We start from the raw sequence: 23,909 nt of genomic DNA on the forward strand, positions 1-23,909 counted from the left end.
CACAGCGGGAACTCCTAAAGAGAATTTTTAACAAAAAAAGCAAAGAGATTCCTAAAGACACCACCTTTCTGTTCCTATCTGCTAACAATCCCTAAGTTTCTAAGATGAACCCAATTTCTACTCTTGTTCAATCTACAGTAAAGCAGGGTTTTGATGCACTAATATAAGAAATATACCACCTGGGAAGGTGGTAAAAATTCAAAGGCCCAGGCTTTATCCCACTTTAATGAGCTTTGGCATCTGAGTTCTTTATCTCTCTAGGTGATTCAGAAACACATCAAAATTTGAGAACCACTTTCTTTGGTCATTAATCTATACATACCAAATAATGTAACTGCTATTACTTCCTATTACATTTACAATGTGATAAAGCTGAAATCCTGCCAATTGTCTTAATATCTAGGTGACAGGTTCAAATTCGATTTAAAATAACAAATCCATTCTGCAAGGGCTCAGTTGCTTTTAACTCACTGCTTTGTTTCTTCTCATTCACCAAGATTTCCCATAAAATATAAGAGCTGAATAAGTCTCTGCCAGTTCTAATGTGGATTCTGCAGGCATGTTTTAGTGAGACTGCTTTTAAGAAGGTCATCTCTAATGGCCTTCTGTCTAAATACAATATACTCCTTTTGTTGGGTTGAACTGTGTGTACTTACTGTTTTTACATATCTGAAGGACAGATCAACCTAATGCTTGACCTTTCAGTTGGGCTGCATCTTTAATTTACTTCCTTCTTTTCGTCTTCCTTACAATTGTGTACTATTTGTTAAGTATAAAAATATGTTTAAAAACTACCAATACTACCCACCATGGATGGTGGCAATAATGCTACTGTTGCAAGAAGGGCAACCCCTTCAAGGCCCCTAGAAGGTGCTCTTGCCTAACCCTCAGAAATGAATCATCTGGGGAGAAATGGGTGCTGACAAAGCCAGAGACGTTATTGGGCAGGGGCACCTGGGCAGAGAGCACCAGGGTAAGGGAACCCAGGAGAACTGCTCTGCCATGTGGCTTGCAATCTCCTAATAGCAGTTTTTAATTTATAAAATATTTTTACTAGTAAGTATAACAAAGAGGAGTGTATAAAAACGGGTGGAGCTTAAATAATATGTATTAAAGAAACAAGAATAGAACACAACTTGCACCACAGAAACCCTTTGAAGGCTGTCCCTGATTACCACTGCCTCTCAGCTCCTGTAGCTAAGGGAAGTTTCAATTTCATGATAATAACATTCTGTTCGTTAGAGTTTTCTAGTATTGTCCACATGCTTGAAATTTAGTTTAGCTATTTTAAACTGCATAGAGATGGAAGTGTATTGACTATAGTCTTTTCTGCCTAGCTTTTCTTAACATTATGTTCTAGAAATTCACTCATGTTTTTATTTGTAGACATGGTTCTTTCTTTTCTGGAATCTGTGGATGGCACTATGAACACACCCTAATTTATTAATGTACTCCTCTATTGATTGTTATCTGTGCTTCCAATTTGGATTATTATAAATAATGTTTGCTATGAATCTTGTTGCATGTAAACACAATTCACAATGCTTAAGTCACATACCTGTCTTTCAAGACAAAATTTGAATTTCTTTCAAAGATCGCATTCTCCAGAATTTATTCTGCTGTTTTCTCAACAGCATTGATAGATTTAGAAATCTTTAAAGAGGTAGGCACTTCTTTGCTTACCATCTTCATTGATCAAACTCCCTTGACATCAATTAACATTTGTATGCTTCTGATTCCTAAGTGTCTATCTCTAATTACAACTATGTCCTTGTATTCTAGGCACAGAGCCAAATGGCTACTAGTGACCTGTTCAAATGGCTCAAAAATTTTCATAGCCTATTTCAGAGCGTCTGTGTGTATTTCCTAAAAAAAGAGCTAATATGGAGTTTTAGTTTTGGCTCAGCATTAACAAACCTGACAAGGAACCATGAGGATGAGGGTTTGGTACCTGGCCTGGCTCGATGGGTTGAGTATCCGGAGCTGCCTTGAGCTGTGGGGTAGGTTGCAGGTGAAGCTCAGATCCTGTGGTTGCTGTGGCTGTGGTGTAGGCCACTGGCTGCAGCTCCAATTTGACCCCTAGCCTGGGACTTTCCATCTGCTGCACATGAGGCCCTTAGAATAAAAGAGAATAAAAAAAGAGGTGATAAGTATTGAGCATTGTAACATGCCTTATATGGATTCTTGTCTGGAACTCTCTCTCCTTCAATTGTTTGTGTTTCATTCTCGACCTTATCTCATGAATATATCATCACTCCTGCTCTGTAACTGTTTACCCTTGGAGAAACCCTTATTTGAAATGTGTATAACCAGATTCAAGGATGAGTTTGCATGGAATTTCATCAAATTTTGGGCAATCTTTCTAAAAGTCAAAACTGGCCATGCAGTAATGATGTATAGAAGAGTTTGTACGAACATTTGATCCCTAGCAGTACACTACTCTTATGTTGCTAATTGGATTATCTCATATCAAAGATTACATGTGCAACAATGTTTTGAGATTATTCCACTGGTGATAGCATTTGCTTGCCATAAATCAAAATGACTTATTTGTACATCTCAGTGTGGTGGTTTGTCTGGTTAGATTCCCTCCAACTACTGTCTCCAATGGCTAACTGACATATACTTCACTCATGTAGGGGTTATATGAATTCCTTTGAGAAATTATCTTGAGCCACCTTTGCCTGGGTTAAGTGCCTTTTGTTCCCCTTGCAACCCTCTGCTTTTTACTATCTTAGCATTCAGCAGAAGGAAATAATTTTGTTGAGATTCAAGACTATGCTTTATTCAAATTATATTATGCAATTAGTGGAATTTTAGATTTATAATCAAATAAAAAAATTTATACTCTAAAATGTACACATCCCACATTTAACCTACTAGCCTCAAACACATTTTGGCTTCCTCATTCAATGCAATTGGCATTCCTTTTTAAAATGTCTTTAACAGGTGTTTCCCATAACTTTGAACATGGGCATTACTGCTAAAGCTCATTTTGGTGGAGGAGTTACTGCTAATCCCTCTGGCATTACTCTAGGCCATGACCTGTGGATGCTGAGAGCTCATACAGATGACCACAGTGACAGCTGCCTTCCTCTTTCTGTCCAAGTTGCTATTCAGAGTTTTCTCTTTTTTGATGTCACAACTTCTCAACACACCTCACTGAGAAATTACAAACTGAAATCAGGATTTGTAATTCTGTATATCGGTTTCTAGCTGTTTCCTCTTTGGACCTAAATCACTTACCCCTGATGCTACTCAAATATTTCCAATTGGAAAGTGTATCTCTAAGGCTGTCATTTTCCTAGATTGCTAACTGAAAAGCATCCCTTGGAGGCCTTATGAATAGTTTCACTTGGTTCTTTCCTTTTTTTCCTACCCAGGTGAAGGCAGAAGGCAGCCCCCACTTTGTGCCCAGATTCTACTATTCAGCACGTCATGTGTAAAACACCATGTCAAAGAAATGGAACTAAGTTAATTCCTGAGAGGGGGTATTTAAAGACCATAAAGGGACCAACCGTCATAGATCACCTGAAGTTATAGGAATGAAATATACCTGTTCACACGTATCCTCCCTCTGCTGGCACATTGTTGGCAGAGCAGTGTTCTTTTTTGCAAACATATTTTTTTTTCCTTCCTAAGTAGGATCATTATCTTGCCTGGATACTTAGGACCAAATTTAACAAAGAGATTTATAGGAAAGTGCTGGGTCATAATCTCTACTTATTCTTCAAAGATGATTTTTGTTGTTAAATTTACAAGTGCATAGGGTAATCACTGTTGGAACACGAACAGGTGTATCATGATATTGAGGAAAGCATATGTGTATGTTTCTGTGCACACACACATATACACACATTTCTCTACAATGTGTGTGTCTATATATTTATTGTTTGCATGAGTGAATGAGATATTGAGAAAGGTTGCTTCTGGGTGTTCAAAAAATCATGCTACGTTGGGATAATTTCACTAATGCCTCAGCAGGCTGACATTTATTTTAATGTGTTTTATTTCATCACTATAAAAATTACCTGCTTTAATTTCTTAAAAAGACCTTTTCATAAATCAAATCATCTTAGTTTTCAGAGGCAAGCATCATTCTATCTCTATGTCAAGGTGAGATAAGTGACCAAGGTGAACATACTTACTCTTTGGTCATCATAGCTTCCGAGAGTCATTTCACCCCAAATTCCCCAGGGTGACAAAAAGCAACCGCAAATGTGTCCATGGAAATAGTGGGTGCACTGCCAATCACCCATTTTTTGTAAGTCCATGCTCACACTCACAGGTGGAGGTTTCCTGAGTTTTCTATCTCTAGAACATTTTGAGATTTTTCTCAAGCTTTTGAACTCGCTTTAAATCTAACACTCTTTTCTTTAAGAAAACACTCTTCCCTTTAAGAAAAAAGCTGGAGGGTGCAGGACCCCACTCTGGTTTTTAGAGAACCTGCTGTTATGATTCCTTTGAAATACTAACATTTTTTTCATGTACATACCTAAGTGAATAAACATTTATGTCCTTAGTGACTGGTTCAAAAGTCACTAAGGAATCTGGTGTGTAAACTTATTGGGAAAGAAAAACTCCTGAAGGAACAGTGGGGCCAGTGTTTTCAGAGACAGAAATCAAAATGAACTTCATCATAAACCCTTTTAAATTACAGGGAACAATTTTCCTTATTTACTAATTTTTATGAATATTTCTTTTTAATTGTAAAAATAATTCAAATAATCAAAAAGGAAATACATAAAAATTACACATGGTAAAGAGACAACTATTGGTATTTGTATATGTACACTAAGGCATACTTCTTTTGTATATCTCTGTGCATGTTTATTAAGACATTTAAAATGGGAGCACATTCCATAAAATTGAATCATAAAAGTGCTATTTTTTAGATTTGTAAACACAGGGCACTAAGTATCACTTCAATAGTTTTTGTTTATTTGTTTGTTTTCTAGGGCCACACCCTTTGCATTTGGAGGTTCCCAGGCTAGGGGTCAAATCATAGCTCCAGCTGCTACCTACACCATAGCTCACGGCAATGCTGGATACTTAACCCACTGAGTAAGGCCAGGGATTGAACCCAAAACCTCATGGTTCCTAGTCAGATTTATTTCTGCTGTGACACAGTGGTAACTCCTCACTTCAATAATTTATACAAGCTTCAGCACAAAAAATTCCTGCAGGGGAAAAAAATGGAGTTCCCCGTGGTCTAGCAAGTTAAGGATTCGCCATTGTCACTGCTGTGGTATGGATTCGACCCCTGGCCCGGGAACTTTCACATGCTGGTCTATAAAAATCCCTGTGTGTAGTGTTCATTTTATCAATGCTTGGTTACTTTTTAAAACAATCTCTGATTTTGAATACTTTTTTACTCTTCATTAAAATTACTGCAAGGTACTCATTGTATGTACTTATTCTCTATTTCACTCACTGCTGTAAATTTATTCTTGATTTTTAACAATTGACAGATTTCCACAAAAGTAATAATTTAGAAAACATTATAGAAATTTATCATAAATTATTCCAAATGGCCTTTATAAGATGCATCATTATTTGGATTTTGTTTCATATTGCAAAGTGCTATCCCAAAAGGGAACACCAAAACTTGCCAGTCTCAAGCCCACTCATTTCCCCAGGCCCAGTTCCTAAACACTACATTTTCTTAATTTCATTTTCAAATTGTGAATTACTAGTATACAGAAATGCAACAAATTTATTTTATTGATTGCATATCCTCCAAAATTGTTAAACCTAGTCATTCAAATGGCAATGTGGATTTTGTGGATTTTCTATGAACATGATCATGTAACTTACAAATAAAAATAGTTAAAGTAGTTTCACTTTATTTTCTGTCTTTATTTCTTTTATCCCCCCCTCTAACTGTCTTTGTAAAAACTTCTGCTGCGACGTTGAATAGAAGTGTTTAAAGCAGATATTCTTCATCATACACAGTACATAATCTTTTTTTATATTTCTGGATTTAAGTTATTTTTAGAGGATCTTCATATTTATATTCATAAGGACTATGTATTCATAAGGTCTTTAGTTTTATTTTGCCATGCTTATGTCAGATTTTGGGATTGTGATAATGCTGGCCTCATAAAATAAGTTGGGAAAGGTTTTCTCTTCTATTTTCTTCAGGGGTTTGTGAAAGACTGATACGAGTTGTTGAAACATTGGCAAAATTCTCCATTGAAGCTATCTATTTCTTGTGTTTGATTTAAGAGAAGCTTTTTAGAAAATTACTAATCTAAAAAAAAAAAAAAAAAAAAAAAAAAGGAGTTCCCGTCGTGGCGCAGTGGTTAACGAATCCGACTAGGAACCATGAGGTGGCGGGTTCGGTCCCTGCTCCTTGCTCAGTGGGTTAACGATCCGGCATTGCTGTGAGCTGTGGTGTAGGTTGCAGACGCGGCTCGGATCCCATGTTGCTGTGGCTCTGGCGTAGGCCGGTGGCTACAGCTCCAATTCGACCCCTAGCCTGGGAACCTCCATATGCCGTGGGAGCGGCCCAAGAAATAGCAACAACAACAAAAGACAAAAAAAAAAAAAATTACTAATCTATCAATCTCTCTACTTGTTATAAATCAATTAATTTTCTTAAGTTTGGTGGTTTGTGTCTTTCTAGAAATTTGTCCATTTCATCTTGGTGATCTAATAGGTTTATGGTGTTTTTGGTATTTCCTTAGAGTGCTTTTTATTATTGTGACATTTAGTAACGTACTTCTTTCTTCCTTTCTTTTTCTTTCTTTCTTTCTTTTTTTTTTTTTTGGTGGGGGGGGGCTGCAGCTGTAGCATATGGAAATTTCCAGGCCAGGGGTCGAATAGGAGCTATAACTGCCACTCTACCCCACAGCCACAGAAATGCCAGATCTGAGCTACATCTGCAGCCTACACCACGGCTTGTGGCAATGCCAGATCCTTAACCCACTGAGTGGGGCCAGGGATTGAACCCGAATTTTCATGGATGTTAGTCAGGTTTGTTTCTGCTGAGCCACAACAGCAACTCATTTCTTTTTCTTCTTGATTTTAGTAATTGGAATTTTGTCTCTTTTTTTATCTTGTTCAATGATATTAAATATTTTCCAATTTTGTCGATATTTTCAAACAACCAATTTTTGGCTTTGTTGATTTCTGAAATATTTTTCTATATCATTTATTTCCATTCTGGTCTTTTCTTTGTGTACTTCTTTCTGCTTGTTTTGAGTTTAGAATGCTCTTCTTTTTACAGTTTCATTTTTATTGTGGAAATTTTATATTTTTCCAGTTTTATTGAGGGACAACTGACATACAGCACTGAATGTCAAGTTTAAGGTATTCAGCAAAAATGACTACTTACATACATTGTGAAATGATTACCACAATAAGCTTAGGTAATTTCCATCTGATATAGATAGAGTAAAATTTTTTTCCTTAGAATGAGAATTCTTAGGACCTATTCTCTTAACACATTTCAAACATACCTTACAGCAGTGTTAACTATAATCATCACGTTTTATGTTACATCCCCAGCACTTATTCATCCTGACATTTGTATCTCTTGGCCACCTTCATCCGATCCCTTCACATCCTTGTCCCCAAACTTCCCATCACCACTGCCCTCCCCCTTCTGGTAACCAGGAACATGACCTCTTCTATGAAGTTAGTTTTGTTTTGTTTTGTTTTAGTTTTAGATTCCACATATAAGTGAGATTGCACAGTATTTTTCTTTCTCTGTGTGACTTATTTCACTTAATATAATGCCCTCAAGGTCCAGTCATGTTGGTATAAGTAGCACGATTTTGTACTTTTTATGAAATATACTAATATTCCATTGTATAACATCTAACATTTACACACTCAAAGGGGTTTTTCTTTTTTGCATTTGCTGTTTATTTATACTGAACTAGTGTTAACTGTGACTTACTTCTTTCATTTGGGAGTGGAATTTGATAATCTAGTATTTTGTAGATGGAAATGTATTTGAAAAATACGTTTCTTTAGTAGTCTACTTGCTTAGTGATTTTATGCAATTAAGTAGATAATTAAGTGTTTCTGCAATACATAAACAACCTATACTTATACACATAGGAGTGCTCATATTAGAATTTTCCTACCAAGACTGTTGATTGCTTTTTTTTTAGCAGCTGCCTGCAGCACATGGAAGTTCCTGGGCTAGGGATTGAACTGGAGCTGCAGCTGCAGGCCTATACCACAGCCACACCGCAGCTAGGGGCAATGCCAAATCCTTAACCCAATTGCCTTAACCCAATGAGTGAGACCAGGAATCAAATCTGCATCTTCACAAACACTATGTCAGTTTTCTATCCTCTTGAGCCACAATGGGAACTCCTTGATTACCTTTCTTTTGTTATATTTTACATTCTTTTAAGTGATTTCATACTTTATGTGTACACTATACTTTTATGTTTAATTTATTCTCTTGGTATTACATTTTTATGACTATTATGATTGAAATAATGTTTTCTTATTGATTTCCTGTTGCCTATTTCTGTGATTGTCTGCTGATTTTTAAATAATTTCCATTTTTTTAATCTAGAACACCAAATTCCATTATTAATTCCACTAGTGTCCTATTAGAGTTTCTTGAGTTTTCTGGGTATGTAAGAATGTCCCCAGGATTAAAAAACAGATATATCAAATTTCATCAATTTTAAGATATGCAATTATACTATGTATCAATATTGAAAAGAAAATGTTGAATAAACTGTGAACAAGTGTATGACATAACTCTATTTCAGAAAAGCAAAATGTGAATAAGACTTTGAAATCAATCAAATGCAATATTTTTATTTCTTCTCACTCATATTTACTCTAATGATTTTTCTTTTATTATTGCATATCCAAGATCTTCCAATAAGATATTGAACATGTTCATTTTTTTACTCATCAGTTCATTAGGGTGGGGCTTATCTATGCTGTTGGACTTTTCAAAGAACTGCCTTTTGATTTCTTTAGTTTACTTCTTTGATTTCATTTTCTACACATAGTAAGTTACATTTCCACTTACTGTTGTTAATTTTTTTTTTATTTTTTCAAATTTATTAGCATGCATATAACTTCTCTTTTGGGCTAGTTTACATTTTTATAAGCAATGAATACATTTAAGATAACAGAATTCCTACTGACTACAGCTTTTTCAGTGTTCCATATAATTTGTGATCTCTCTGCATTTCATTGCCTTCTAGATAGCAGTAAATAAACTTGGTGTAAATACCATTGTTTCCAAGGAAGTGTATTCGTGTGGGCTTTTCAATTCATTGTGTCTAAGAAGTTAGATTATTGTCACAGAATTTTTACTAATAAATCTTAATTTGTGTTAGATGTTGGCACAGGTATCAAACACACCAGGGGGTGTTTTTTCCTTGACTAACTCTATAAGCAGCAGACAATACTTTTCAGAAAAGATATAATCTTTCTATCGAAATGGGCATGGTTTTCCAATTCGAATTTCATTGAATGTGCAGCTCTTGTGTCACCAAGTGCTCCCACAGCACTAATCCTAAGACTGCAAACCTAAGTCTCTGTGATGTGTAGTGCAATGCATGCTCCCATAACCCCTGCCTATACTCTCTTGAGCACCCCTTCCTGTCATAGAATATTTCTCTACTTATACTTTTAATGATTTTTATCTTTTCCATTATAGTTGGTCTACAATGTTTTGTCAATTTCTACTATACTCCAAAGTGACCCAGTCTTTTTCTTTTCATTTTCTCACATTATCCTCCATCATGTTCCCTCACAAGTGACTAGATATGACTCCCTGCATGATACAGCAGGATCTCATTGCTTATCCACTCCAAATGCAATAGTTAGCATTTATTAACCCCAGACTCCCAGCCCATCCCACTCCCTCCCCCATTGCTCTACTTTTAGTTGTATCATTACTTCTGATACATTTTATATACAATTTTGCAATGATTTCAGCTATGGATTCAAAAGAATATTGACTATATTTTATCCACATTTATGTGTGCTCATTGACTAATATGTATTTTCCTTTTTTTCCTCAATGTTGGAAGTGCTATTATTCTCTTTCGCATTTGATTTAAATTATGTGAACTTTCGTTTCAGACATTTATGTGAAATTACTCTTACTACACATCTTTCATATCATTGTTGTATATATTTAGAAGATCTACAGAAATTTTTACCCTACATTTTCCAGAGTAATGACTTTTATTATATATTAATCTTTTCATAATGATTCTTTTTGGAAGTTGACATGCAAAGCTATCAGATATTGGATTGAAAATTAAGATATAAAAATGGCTTGAGTGGGTCTATATAGAAGCTAGGTTAAAGAAATGCTGAGAAAATTAATGTGACTCACATATATATTATTAAAAAGCAAACACAAGATTACAAGCTCCAAAAATAAACATTGTGACTGTTTGGTTTTGAGATGCCTTGGTTTTGAGATGATGGTTTAAAAACATTGCGTTTTGTTTTTGTTTTTATTTTTTTACCTAGTTGAGAGCAAGGCTATTCTTTTAATTGAATCTTTAAAGGCTCTTTTAACTTGATTATTTCTCAAGGTATAAATAAATGGATTCAAAGTAGGTGAAACAGAAAAAATGAGCAGTGAAACCACTTTTTTAATAGTCACTTCTCCCTTTGCTGTAGGATTCATGTAGATGAAAATGCACGTTCCATAGGTGATGGAAACCACAATCATGTGGGAAGAGCAGGTCGAAAAAGCCTTTTTCCTTTGCTGGTCAGAAGGGAACCTAAAAATTGTCTTGATGATGTAAGCATAGGACAGAACTACACAAGTGAGAGTCATATTCAGGGTCAGCACAGCACAGATTATAACTGTCTGTTCCATGGGCCATGTGTCTGAGCATGAGATTTTCACTAAGGGAAACGCATCACAGCCGAAATGATCAAGCCTGTTAGAGTCACAGAATTTCAGATTTAAACCCAGGCTAAGTGGTGGGATTAAAACACAGAGACCAGCCATCCAACAAGAGCTGATGAGAATCCCACAGACTCTGCTGCTCATGATGGTCACATAATGCAGGGGTTTGCAGATGGCCACGTAGCGGTCATAGGACATGGCGGCCAGGAGAAAAAACTCTGTTATTCCACAGAGGTCAGTGAAACACACTTGAATGAAACAAGCATTATAGGTAATGATCTTGTCACCTGTTGCTATGCTATATAGGTATCTGGGGATGCAAGAAGATATGAATGAGACCTCCAAGAAGGAGAAATTTTTTAAGAAAAAGTACATGGGTGTTTTCAGGTGGGAATCCACAAAGGTGAGTGTGATGATGGTCAGGTTTCCAGTCAAACTCAGCATGTAGGCTAGAAATAGAAAGATAAAAATCAGAACCTGTAGCTCGGGGTCGTCTGTGAGTCCCAGCAGAATGAATGTTGTTATTGTTCGGTTTCTCATCGCTGACTTCTGACTTTTCCTCAATCTGTAGGTGATATTCAGAGAAGTTTACCTACAGATTATAGACCATTTAAACTAATTTAAAATTTAATATATTTGAGATTTTATATTTAATTATATATAATATTGTACATAAATAGGTATATTTATATGTACATTTTATTTCCATCATGTCCTTAAAATTTTCCTTTGTGCCCAAGGAGATGCTGGGGAGGTGCACTTTTATGGGTAGCAATAATGTCTTTTGAGTCTTAAGAATTTTTACCTATTCAGAAATGTTATAAAAAACTGCATCCTTGAATCAACTATACTTCAGTAAAAAAAAAAAAAAAAGGAAAAGAATTTGCATCCTTATTTCAAGTATTTTCTTGCCACTTTGAGTTAACTGTGCTAACATAACTTGAATTCACTCTATAGACTCAAGAGCAAAAGTTGAGGTGTGCGTACCAAAATGAAATTTTGTTTGCTGGTTAATTTTTACTTTGAGTACTTAATTCTTACAAACAACCCACACCCTGTTGCTTGCCCACAGCCCCACATTTCACAGTCAACGTGCTCTTTTCTCTGCTACTTTTACTACCGATACAGTGATGACTGCCTTCTCTTCCCTCCAGCATCTTCCAGTCAACGAATTATCTTCATTGATGCTACACCAGTAGGGATTCAGTGGTAGTATTTTCTGTTATAGAATTAGTGTATGTTATTTCATGTCTTGAGATTTTATGACATCAATTAATAGAATATATCCCCCCCCGGATTTACCAGTCTATTTTTGTATTGTATAAGTAACTTATTGCATGCTCATCTTACTGATGTTGGGCAGGATTGACTGTGACTACCCAGCTCCAGTGTTGACAGTATACAAAAAAAAAAAAAAAATCATTAACAGAGAATTATGGCTTACTCAAAAGTTAAAATCTTTTTAGGAAAATTAGCCTCCCATCCAACAACTATCACATATTTATATATCACATTAAGAAGTGGAAGGGATATGCATACATGCATATATATTTGCAGCCCACCTACCTTCCTTTCATCTTTTCTCCTAATTTCTTTTTTTTTTTTTTTTTTTTTGTATTTTTGCTATTTCTTTGGGCCGTTCCGCGGCATGTGGAGGTTCCCAGGCTAGGGGTCTAATCGGAGTTGTAGCCACCTGCCTACGCCAGAGCCACAGCAACGCTGGATCCAAGCCGCGTCTGCAACCTACACCACCGCTCAAGGCAACGCCAGATCGTTAACCCACTGAGCAAGGGCAGGGAGGTTCCTAGTCGGATTCGTTAACCACTGCGCCACGACGGGAACTCCTCTCCTAATTTCTCAGATGCTGTATGCATCATTATGAAATTTCACCCTGTCCTTCAAAACTTTGACCATTACACACTTCTTGAAATATATCCTTTTCATTCAAGACATTACAATGTATTTTATAATAGCAGTTAGTAGACAGGTTGACAAAGTTTAAGTATCTGATTTCTGATTATTCTGTCTTTCAAACAAATGTTCCATAAGAACACAGAGATCTGTAATGAGATGGGTTATCTGACCATTATGTTATTTTCTTGGGGGGAGACAGGAAGAGGAATGCAAGGATAGTTTGATAGACCTCAGTACACAGGAAGATACTTTTTTAATTTGAGGTTGAATAGTTATAAAAAGTTACCCTGAATATTCCTTACAGTAAGTTAGATACAGATCTTTTTTTTTTTTTTTTTTTTTACATATCTTGTACATAGAAAACTCCCAGGCAATGACATTTATCTATACAAGGGATATTCACTCTAAAATTGACATCTCAAAATATTAATCTTAAATACATTAAAAATATGAATTATTATTACAACCCATTTTTTTTCTTTCTGGAGGAAAATATAACCTAGATCCTACAAAGAGAATTACAATCAAAGAGACTAACTTTATCACACTTACTCTTCTGTTTGTAAATCAGAGCTTCTGTTGGTTGTTGAAACAGAGCAACATTACAACAACAATGTTAAATATTGTATTTTAATAAAGCTATTTATGTCTTCACATTCATTGGCATGTCTGGGAATGCAGAGAACTTCCATTGTTCACTCTCTCCAACAAATTGGAAAGCCTTGCTTAGGATAGTTTTGGTGCTATTATAAGCCTCCAAATATTTTTTTACAATCTCCATCTTTGAAATAAAAATAAATTATAGTAAGAGTTGAGGAGCTCTCTCCACTGGTGGAGGGGATCAATTTTAAATCATCAGGACAGAGAGAAATGCTTTTATAGTGCCGAATGTGAATCTTCTTTTTAATTTGCCGAAAATGCCACTAAGTGAAAAAAAGCAAATCATCCTTGCTGACCTATAATCAAGAATTATTACTTAGTTTTCTGAGTAATGAAGTTTGGGAAAAACGCAAGTAACACAGGTTTCAATGGGGACTGTGTCCTTGGAGACAGGAGGATGTTATAGCAGCACTTGATACAGGTCAGGAGGGCAACTGTGTCATTTCAGTTACATGGCTCATTAAAAAAAATCTTTCACATCTAGTAAGGCATTTTGAAAATGTTAATTCTTTTTATATCAATAAAATCCTTCATTATATTAGTGTTTTGTTATCATTGGACAATTTCAACCAGGCAAGAAAAAGGAAGTTTATAAAATTACACAAGGGAAGGGGTTATATTATAGATCCTATTTTTCTAGACATTTCTTTCTCTGAATACACTGTTATAAATGTTATTCCTGAATACTAAAAAATTGGCAATCATATCTTTTAATTGGATACAAAATATGCTTTCGTGGTTGGATAACAATATGAATGTACTTATGGCCACTGAATTTTACACTTAAAAACTGTCGAAATGCTAAATTTTGTTATGTATACTTCACCACAATAAAAAATACACTTTATATATTGAATCATATCTTAATTTTTCACATAATATAATTTTTTCTAATTATCACTATTAATAACATTGGGTCTATGAATATTTTGGCCATTTTAAAGCCAATACCTGAATTAAATATATAATTATTTTTATCCTTTAAAATTGCCAACCTTCTGTCAAAAGTATGTTCATACAAATATTTTTTCATGTGTGAGAATATTTGTCAAAGTGAAATTTCTCGATAAAAATATTTCACTTAGAAAATTTGTACAATTTTATATTAACCACAAAATTAGTTTATATCAAACATTTGCCCGTATAATTAAATTTAATGTAAATTATTTTTATACCTATTCATATCTTGTTCTTTTAAATATGTTACTTTTTTAAAGATTTTAAGTCTTTAAAAGTGTCAAAACTGATTTTTGGCATTTAATTCATAGTTTCATGCATTTAGGTCTATCAAATACTTTTACTCTTTAATTTTTAACTATAGTATTGAGATATAATGAACATACAATGAACTGAATTATTTAAAGTATACAATTTGATGTTTTGTATATGTATATGCCCAATAAAGTATCACCACAATCACACTTCACACTTCACACACCACAATCACACTTCAGGAAATATCCATCATTTCCTGAAGTTTCCTTTTTTTCCCCCTTCCTTCCTGTCCATCCCTTCCTGCTTCTGCTCACAGCCAATCACCCACCTGTTCTCTGTTATTAGAGATTAGTTCGCCTTCTCTAGAATATTATATGAATGGAATTATACGGTATATATTCATTTTATTTTTTCATTAATTTTTTCACTTTGAGGTACAAATCACAAGAAATATGTGTGTTTAAGGTATAAAATCAAATGGTTTCTTATAAATATAGTTTGAGAAATACCCACCACAATGAAGCTCATTAGTATTCATTACCTCAAACAATTACCATTTTTTTTTTTTTTGGTCTTTTTTGCGTCTTTTTTTTTAGGGCTGCACCCGCGGCATATGGAGATTCCCAGGCTCCAATCCGAGCTGGCAGACTATGCCAGAGCCACAGCAACACGGGTTCTGAGCTGCGTCTGTGACCTACACCACAGCTCAGGGCAATGCTGGATCCTTAACCCACTGAGCGAGGCCAGGGGTCAAACCCGCATCCTCATAGATGATAGTGGGGTTCCTTACCGCTGAGCCATGAGGGGAACTCCTCCATTGGTTGTTTTTGTTTGTTTTTTCCTTTTCACCACCTACTCCTCTGGCAACCAGCTGTGTGTTCTCTGTGATCTGTGTGTCTGTTCTGTTCTGTTTACAATTGTTCATTTTATTTTAGATTCCAAATATAAGTGAAATCATTCAGTATATGTCTTCATTTTATTTCACTTAGCATAATGTCCTCTACCTAGGTCCATGCATCTTGTCAGGAATGGCAATATTTCATTGTATACATATGTACCCACACACACAATCTTATATGCAATATAATCTTATTACCTCATGAACTTGAAACACAAAACCCGAGAATGTGCTCTTTCCTCTATTCATCATGGGTCTTATTTAAAGCCAAAATTTATCTCTGTCTAAATGAGGGATGGTATCAGGGGTTCAAGGAAAGATCAAGCATGGAAAGAAGGTTAGTTACAAATACTTTAAAAACTTTTGTCCCCCTCCCCCAAAACATTGGGATGTATTAATCATATCTGGGCTTTCTGAAAATTATTTTGATGGCATTGATTTTGAAAGGTTGAGTGGGGGTGGTAAAGATATATGATGAGTATATCAATAGCCTTTTTCAATATTTCAGCAATGAGATAAAGACATTCAAAGTAAATCAGTGCTGTGAGAGTAGAAAAGGAATAAATTAATAAGGTATTACAGATACAAATATGACCAGACCTGGTGATAAACAAATATGGGGAGAAAAAAGAATATAGAATGTCACTCTAAGAAGCTTAGGATTGACAGGGAAGGAGTGAAAATAATGAGTATTACATTGAAAATCTCTATATATGCACATCTAGTTTATCCTCAAGGGAAAATGATTAGATAAGAAAATAAGAATATTCGATAAAGTAAATAGTGATGGATGCTTGTACTGCTACGGACAAAGTTCTAGATACTTACCTTCAATTGTCTAAATGAATCAGTACAGTCCTAAGGTGTACATATTATTTGTACCTGAATTTTGCACGTGAGAAAAGTAGACAGAGAATTTAAGCAAATTGCCCAAGAACACTCAGATAGATGATGGCAGACCTGAATTTGTACCCTCTGACTTTAATTTCCCAGGGTAAGTTGATTACTGAAGTCAGAAAACTGTCAGTGTATTTGCCCTACATATATGTAAATGTGAGCATAATCAGCCTATTTGAAGTCACATTATTTATGAGAATATCTTAGAAAGAGAGGGAGCAGAGTGAAAGAAGGCACTGCCTGGAAGACTTCAGGTGCACTGACAGTCAATGACAAAAAAAATTATATTGCTTTCAAGGAATTAGAGGAATGTTGACGTAGGGTTCATAAGCCTACTTTTCTTTTTTTTCCCCATTTTTTCCTCTCCTTATTTCTTCTTGCAGTTAGTACCCATTCTGACCAATTCACCCTTCTCCTTAAAGATTATCATCTCTATATTTTGAAGAAAGGCACATGAACACAATGTTTAAGAATCAATAATCATATATCTACATACCTAAATAGATATCTACTTTAAGAATTGCAATGATAAAAACAATATGCAGAACTCATGGCAATACCGGGGTCCGTTAGGAAGTTGAAGACGAGATCTACAAATGGTAGAACATAATGGCAGCATCTTACAGGTAAAAGATTTCAGAGATGATTTTGTCCAATCTTTTACCCAAAGCTAAAATCTCCTCCACAAAATTTAGATGTCTATTTATCCAGGGTTTTAAGACTGAATTAAGTATTAACTTAGGGAGAAAATAAATTTTAGGATGTAAATGTAAGAATGAAATCTTTCTGTGAATACAAAAACCACACCAACTATTACAACCACATATGAAACAACAGTATTCAATCTCCCAAACAGATTGTAGAAATAAGCTTCAGCCTTGTTTTAAGACCTATATCAACATTGTTTCTTTATAAGAGAGCTTTTTTAGAAAAAAATCCCCAAACTTTTTTCTCTTCTTTATGTTTATCTTGGTCTATGAAATCTACTGCTATTGATGACTCTCTCAATTTGTTCCTTCTTTCAGCTGTTTTAAAAATCTATTTTATACAAAACACTTTCCTTTTTGTGTTTTGTTATTTTTTCTCAGTTTACATCATTTCAGAATTCGTGCTTGCTCAGAAAAATGATTTATTTCTTTTCTGTATAATTTCTTCCTAGTTTGAGCAAAGAATCTGAACTTGTCTAGAGGTTTGTGTGATCTTCACAAGTGAGAAAGATTTCCTGAAATCTTGATAGTCCCTGTGTCTGGATCTTTTTTATTATTTATTAACTTCAACATGAAAAAAAAAATGTAGTTTTTCACATCTATTTTTATTTAGTCAGCATCTACACAGGCTTAAGAGTAAAACATAACTGAATTCAAATCCACCAATCAATTGTTCACACCCCGTTGTTAAGGAAAGAAACCCGTAGGAGCAAGTCAGATTTATAGAACCAACCTGTGCTTAGACCTAAGCAGAGGGGAAAAAATGAAATAACCAAGCCATAACAAAAACTTGAACTAATTATAAGAAACTATATAGTGAGTTAGTACAAAGAGATACCACTGAGTTTTGTCATCCTTGGAATCAATCACCCAAGGATGATTTTTTAAAAACCTCTTTCTCTTCTAAATCTGTAACTTACAGGTGGTGCTTGGGGAAAACATAACCTTGGATTGAATGTCCATATAACCTAAATCAATTTTGAGTTAATTTTAATTTGTCATAAAATTAAGGGGGTGGTGATATATGACTGGCTTCATGTTCTCTATTTCCTCTCAATTTGTATTGCCTTATTTCTATTCTGAAGCATTTGTATTTGTTTTAGAAGTTCATGATTATTTCTATATATTCACAGCATAATCATGTATTGCTAAATAATGCATTGTGTCCTTTTCCATGAAAATACTATATTTTTATAATTAAATATTGTCATGATTAATAAAGGGATTTCTCACTCTTGCTGGAGACTTATGCATTAGTGTTTTAACTGATGCTTTAAAAAATAATACTTGTATACTTTTAAAAGGGATTCCTTGAAGTCACACTGCTATTATACTGGGGAGGCTGTACCATATACTGGAATGGACATATAACTTGGAGGTAAATGCCACTGGGAATAAATAGTATTTTTCAGCAATTACTATAAATACATTGCTTTGTTAGATCTATTCAAACATATTTTGTTAAAAAAATGCACAAATAAAAATAAACCTTTAAAAGCATTGAAGAGGGTTGCCTTATGGAGGTCTGAGGAATGGCAATGGGAAATGGAGATAAAAGAGAAAAATAAAAAAGCCAAATAAGGAAGTGAGAATGATTAAATACAATTATAATATAGCAAGGATCAAGAGATATGATTATCAATATTTTACACATGATAAGGAAATGGGAGTCACCAAATTTCAATTTTGCCCTTCTTCAAAAATTTACTTTGGAGAGTTACTTTGAGAATTAGCAAATATATATTTTTTGTGGAAAAGTTTATTGCTCTCATTATATGATTATTACTGCTATAATGAGTGAAAAATGTAAAAAGATATTTTAAAATTAAAACAAAAAATTTTCAGAGTACTTTCTTAAGAATCAAATTCCTTTTAATTCCACATAAATTACACCCACCTTATTTCTCTCTGTATGGTTCCGGATCACTTAAGAGTTATTATAGATATTACCTCTCTACAAGATTACTCTTATTGTTTCCTATGGGATTTATTCAAGTGTTATTTGTTAAAGATTAATTTGAAAAACATTTTTTTTTTTTATTTTCCCACTGTACAGCAAGGGGGTCAGGTTATCCTTACATGTATACATTACAATTACAGTTTTTCCCCCACCCTTTCTTCTGTTGCAACATGAGTATCTAGACATAGTTCTCAATGCTATTCAGCAAGATCTCCTTGTAAATCTATTCTAAGTTGTGTCTGATAAGCCCAAGCTCCGGATCCCTCCCACTCCCTCCCCCTCCCATCAGGCAACCACAAGTCTCTTCTCCAAGTCCATGATTTTCGCTTCTGAGGAGATGTTCATTTGTGCTGGATATTAGATTCCAGTTATAAGTGATATCATATGGTATTTGTCTTTGTCTTTCTGGCTCATTTCACTCAGGATGAGATTCTCTAGTTCCATCCATGTTGCTGCAAATGGCATGATGTCATCCTTTTTTATGGCTGAGTAGTATCCCATTGTGTATATATACCACCTCTTCCGAATCCAATCCTCTGTCGATGGACATTTGGGTTGTTTCCATGTCCTGGCTATTGTGAATAGTGCTGCAATGAACATGCGGGAGCATGTGTCTCTTTTAAGTAGAGCTTTGTCCGGATAGATGCCCAAGAGTGGGATTGCAGGGTCATATGGAAGTTCTATGTATAGATTTCTAAGGTATCTCCAAACTGTTCTCCATAGTGGCTGTACCAGTTTACATTCCCTCCAACTGTGCAGGAGGGTTCGCTTTTCTCCACAACCCCTCCAGCACTTGTTATTTGTGGATTTATGAATGATGGCCATTCTGACTGGTGTGAGGTGGTATCTCATGGTAGTTTGATTTGCATTTCTCTTATAATCAGCGATGTTGAGCATTTTTTCATGTGTTTGTTGGCCATCTGTATATCTTCTTTGTAGAAATGTCTATTCAGGTCTTTTACCCATTTTTTCATTGATTGATTGTTTTTTTTGCTGTTGAGTTGTATAAGTTGCTTATATATTCTAGAGATTAAGCCCTTGTCAGTTGCATCATTTGAAACTATTTTCTCCCATTCTGTAAGTTGTCTTTTTGTTTTCTTTTGGGTTTCCTTTGCTGTGCAAAAGCTTTTCAGTTTGATGAGGTCCCATGGGTTTATTTTTGCTTTATTTCTTTGCTTTGGGGACTGACCTGAGAAAATATTCATGAGTTGATGTCAGAGAGTGTTTTGCCTATGTTTCTTCCAGGAGTTTGATGGTGTCCTGTCGTATATTAAGTCTTTCAGCCATTTGGAGTTTATTTGTGCATGGTGTGAGGGTGTGTTCTAGTTTCATTGCTTTGCATGCAGCTGTCCAGGTTTCCCAGCAATGCTTGCTGAATAGACTTTCTTTTCCCATTTGATGTTCTTGCCTCCTTGTCAAAGATTAATTGACCATAGGTGTCAGGGTTTACTTCCGGATTCTCTATTCTGTTCCATTGGTCTGTCTGTCTGTTTTGATACCAGTACCACACTGTTTTGATGACTGTGGCTTTGTAGTATTTCTTGAAGTCTGGAGAGTGATGCCTCCTGCTTGGTTTTTGTTTCTCAGGATTGCTTTGGCGATTCTGGGTCTTTTGTGGTTCCATATAAATGTTTGGATTGTTTGTTCTAGTTCTGTGAAAAATGTCATGGGTATTTGATAGGGATTGCATTGAATCTGTAGATTGCTTTGGGTAGGATGGCCATTTTCACAATATTGATTTTTCCAATCCAGGAACATGGAATATCTTTCCATTTCTTTACATTCTTTGATTTCTTTGATTAAGTTTTATAGTTCTCGGCATATAGGTCCTTTACCTCTTTGGTCAGGTGTATTCCGAGGTATTTGATTTTGTGGGTACAATTTTAAAAGGTATCGTATTTTGTATTCCTTTTCTAATGTTCATTGCTGGTATACAGAAATGCAGCTGACGTCTGAATGTTAATCTTATATCCTGCCACTTTGCTGAATTATTAATCAGTTCAAGGAGTTTTGGGTTGAGTCCTTAGGGTTTTCTAGGTATAGATCATGTCGTCTGCATACAGTGACAGTTTGATCTCTTCTCTTCCTATATGGATGCCTTTGATTTCTTTTGTTTGTCTAATTGCTGTGGCTAAGACTTCCAAACTATGTTGAAGAGCAGTGGTGAGAGTGGGCATCCCTGTCTTGTTCCAGATTTGAGTGAGAAGGCTTTCAGTTTTTCCCCATTGAGGATTTATTTGCTGTGGGTTTATCATAAATGGCTTTGATTATATTCAGGAATGTTCCCTCTATACCCACTTGGCGAGGGTCTTGATCATGAATGGATGTTGAACTTTGTCAAATGCTTTTTCTGCGTCTATTGAGATGATCATATGATTTTTGCTTTTTTTTTTGTTAATGTGTGTATGATGCTGATTGATTTGCGTATGTTGAACCATCCTTGTGAACCCTGGGATGAACCCAACCTGGTCATGGTGTATAATTTTTTTGATATGTTGTTGGATTCGGTTGGCTAAGATTTTGTTGAGAATTTTGCATCTATATTCATCAATGATATTGGGCGATAGTTTTCTTTTTTGGTGGTATCTCTGCCTGGTTTTGGAATGAGGGTTGATGGTGGCCTCATAGAATGTCTTTGGGAGTATTCCTTCTTCTTCAAATTTTTGAAAGAGTTTAGGAGGATGGGCACCAATTCCTCTTTATATGTTTGATAGAATTCACCTGTGAAGCCATCTGGTCCTGGACTTTTATTTGTAGGGAGTGATTTTATGACCTCTTCAATTTCATTTCTAGTGATCGGTCTGTTCAGTTGGTCTGTTCTGCTTGATTCAGTTTTGGCAGGCTGTAAGATTCTAGAAAATTGTCCATTTCTTCCAGATTGTCAAACTTGTTGCCATATAGTTGTTCATAGTATTCTCTTATGGTTTTTATGTATTTCTGCTGTATCCGTTGTGATTTCTCCTTTTTCATTTCTAATTTGGTGATTTTGGGTTCTTTCTCTCCTCTTTTTAGTGAGTCTGGCCAGGGGGTTATTCAATTTGTTCACCTTTTCAAAGAACCACTCTTGGTTTTATTAATTTTCTCTATTGTTTTTTGAGTCTCTATTTGTATTGATTTCTTCTTTGATCTTATAATTTCCTCCTTCTGTGACTAGGTTTTGTCTTCTTTTCAATTCTGCTGGAGCTTAAGTTGTCAAGGGTCTTTTCTTGTTTGAAAGCCTGTATGCTATAATTTCCTCGAGCACTGTTCCAGCATCCATAGATTGGAGGTCGAATTAAGTTGGTCCAATATTGGGGTTGATTTCCTCATTGACCCATTGGTTTTTTAGTAGCATGTTTTGAGTCTCCATGGAGTAGCTTTTTTCTCTTTGCTTTTCCCGTGGTTGATTTCTAATTTCATGGCATTGTGGTCAGAGAAGATACTTGAGATAATTTCTATGCTCCTAAATTTATTGAGATTCGTTTTATGTCCCAATATGTGGTCGATTCTTGAGAATGTTCCATGAGCATTTGAGAAGAATGTGTATTCTGTTTTTTGGATGTAGTGTCCTGAAGATATCAAGAAGTCTAACTTTTCTATTGTTTCCTTTAGGATCTCTGGGTTTATTGGTTTTCTGTCTAGAGGATCTGTCCATTGATGTGAGGGGGGTATTTATGTCTCCTACTATGATTGTATTCTCATCAATATCTCCCTTTATGTCTGTTAATATTTGTTGTATGTATCTGGGTGCTCCTATGTTTGGGGCATATATGTTGATGATAGTAACATCCTGTCCTTGGATGGATCCCTTAATCATTAAATAGTGTCCTTCTTTGTCTTTATGTCTTTTGTTTTAAGGTCTATTTTGTCTGATATGAGCGTTGCGACTCCTGCTTTTCTATCATGTCTATTGGCATGAAATACTTTTCCCCAGCCTTTCACTTTCAATCTATATGTATCTTTTGTCCTAAGGTGAGTTTCTTGTAGGCAGCATATTGAAGGTTTTTGCCTTTTTATCCACTCAGCCATTCTGTGTCTTTTGATTGGGGCATTCAGTCCATTGACATTTAAGGTGATAATTGATAGATGATTATTTATTGCCATTTGTTCCTCGTGTTCCAGTTGATTCTATGGTTCTCCATTCTTCTTTTTTTTTTTTTTTTTTGGTTGGATGGTCTCCTGTTATTATCTGCTTGAGTGTATTTTTTTTTTTCATTTTTGCAAATGCAATATTTGGTTTTGGCTTGTGGTTGCCCTGTTTTTTAAGTATGCTAACCCCTTCCCATAATTGTGTGTTGTAGCCTGATGGTCCTGTAAGTTCAAACACTTCATTATTATATTAAAATTAAGAAGAGAGACATACAAACAAACAAAAAGGTTATTTACCTCCTAACATCCCTTGCCCACATTTTATGGTTTTGATGACTCTTTTATTTTTTTCTTTTTACTTTTATTTTGTTTGAAGCATGTTCATGATTAAATCTGTATGCTGGCTTATTTGGGTGACTGCTCTCTGATTGCGGTTTCCTCAGTCCTAGTTCTTCCTCTTCTTCTTCTCTTCTTTTTTTTTCTTTTCTTTCCTTCCTTTCTTTTTGGTTTAGAGAAGCCCTTTCAATATTTCCTTTAACCTGGGTTTTGTGTTGCTGTATTCTTTAAGTTTTTGTTTGTTGGGAAAAATTTTTATTTCCCCTTCTATTTTAAATGATATTCTTGCTGGATAGAGTATTCTAGGTTGCATATTTTTTCCTTTGAGCACTTTAAATATCTCTTGCATTCCCTCCTGGCCTGTAGTGTTTCTGTAGAGAAATCAGCTGATAT

At 35.2% G+C, this 23,909-nt stretch overlaps 1 protein-coding gene across 1 annotated transcript; it reads right to left on the bottom strand.

Moving 5' to 3' along the window:
* Positions 1-10,465: 10,465 nt before the first annotated feature.
* Positions 10,466-11,401, bottom strand: LOC100513333 (olfactory receptor 6C2-like). Its single transcript, XM_003360503.1, has one exon. The coding sequence runs from the start codon at positions 11,399-11,401 to the stop codon at positions 10,466-10,468; it is 936 nt and encodes a 311-aa protein (XP_003360551.1).
* Positions 11,402-23,909: the final 12,508 nt, after the last annotated feature.

This window comes from Sus scrofa, unplaced genomic scaffold, assembly GCF_000003025.6.
Source record: "Sus scrofa isolate TJ Tabasco breed Duroc unplaced genomic scaffold, Sscrofa11.1 Contig395, whole genome shotgun sequence".
Lineage (NCBI taxonomy): Eukaryota > Metazoa > Chordata > Mammalia > Artiodactyla > Suidae > Sus > Sus scrofa.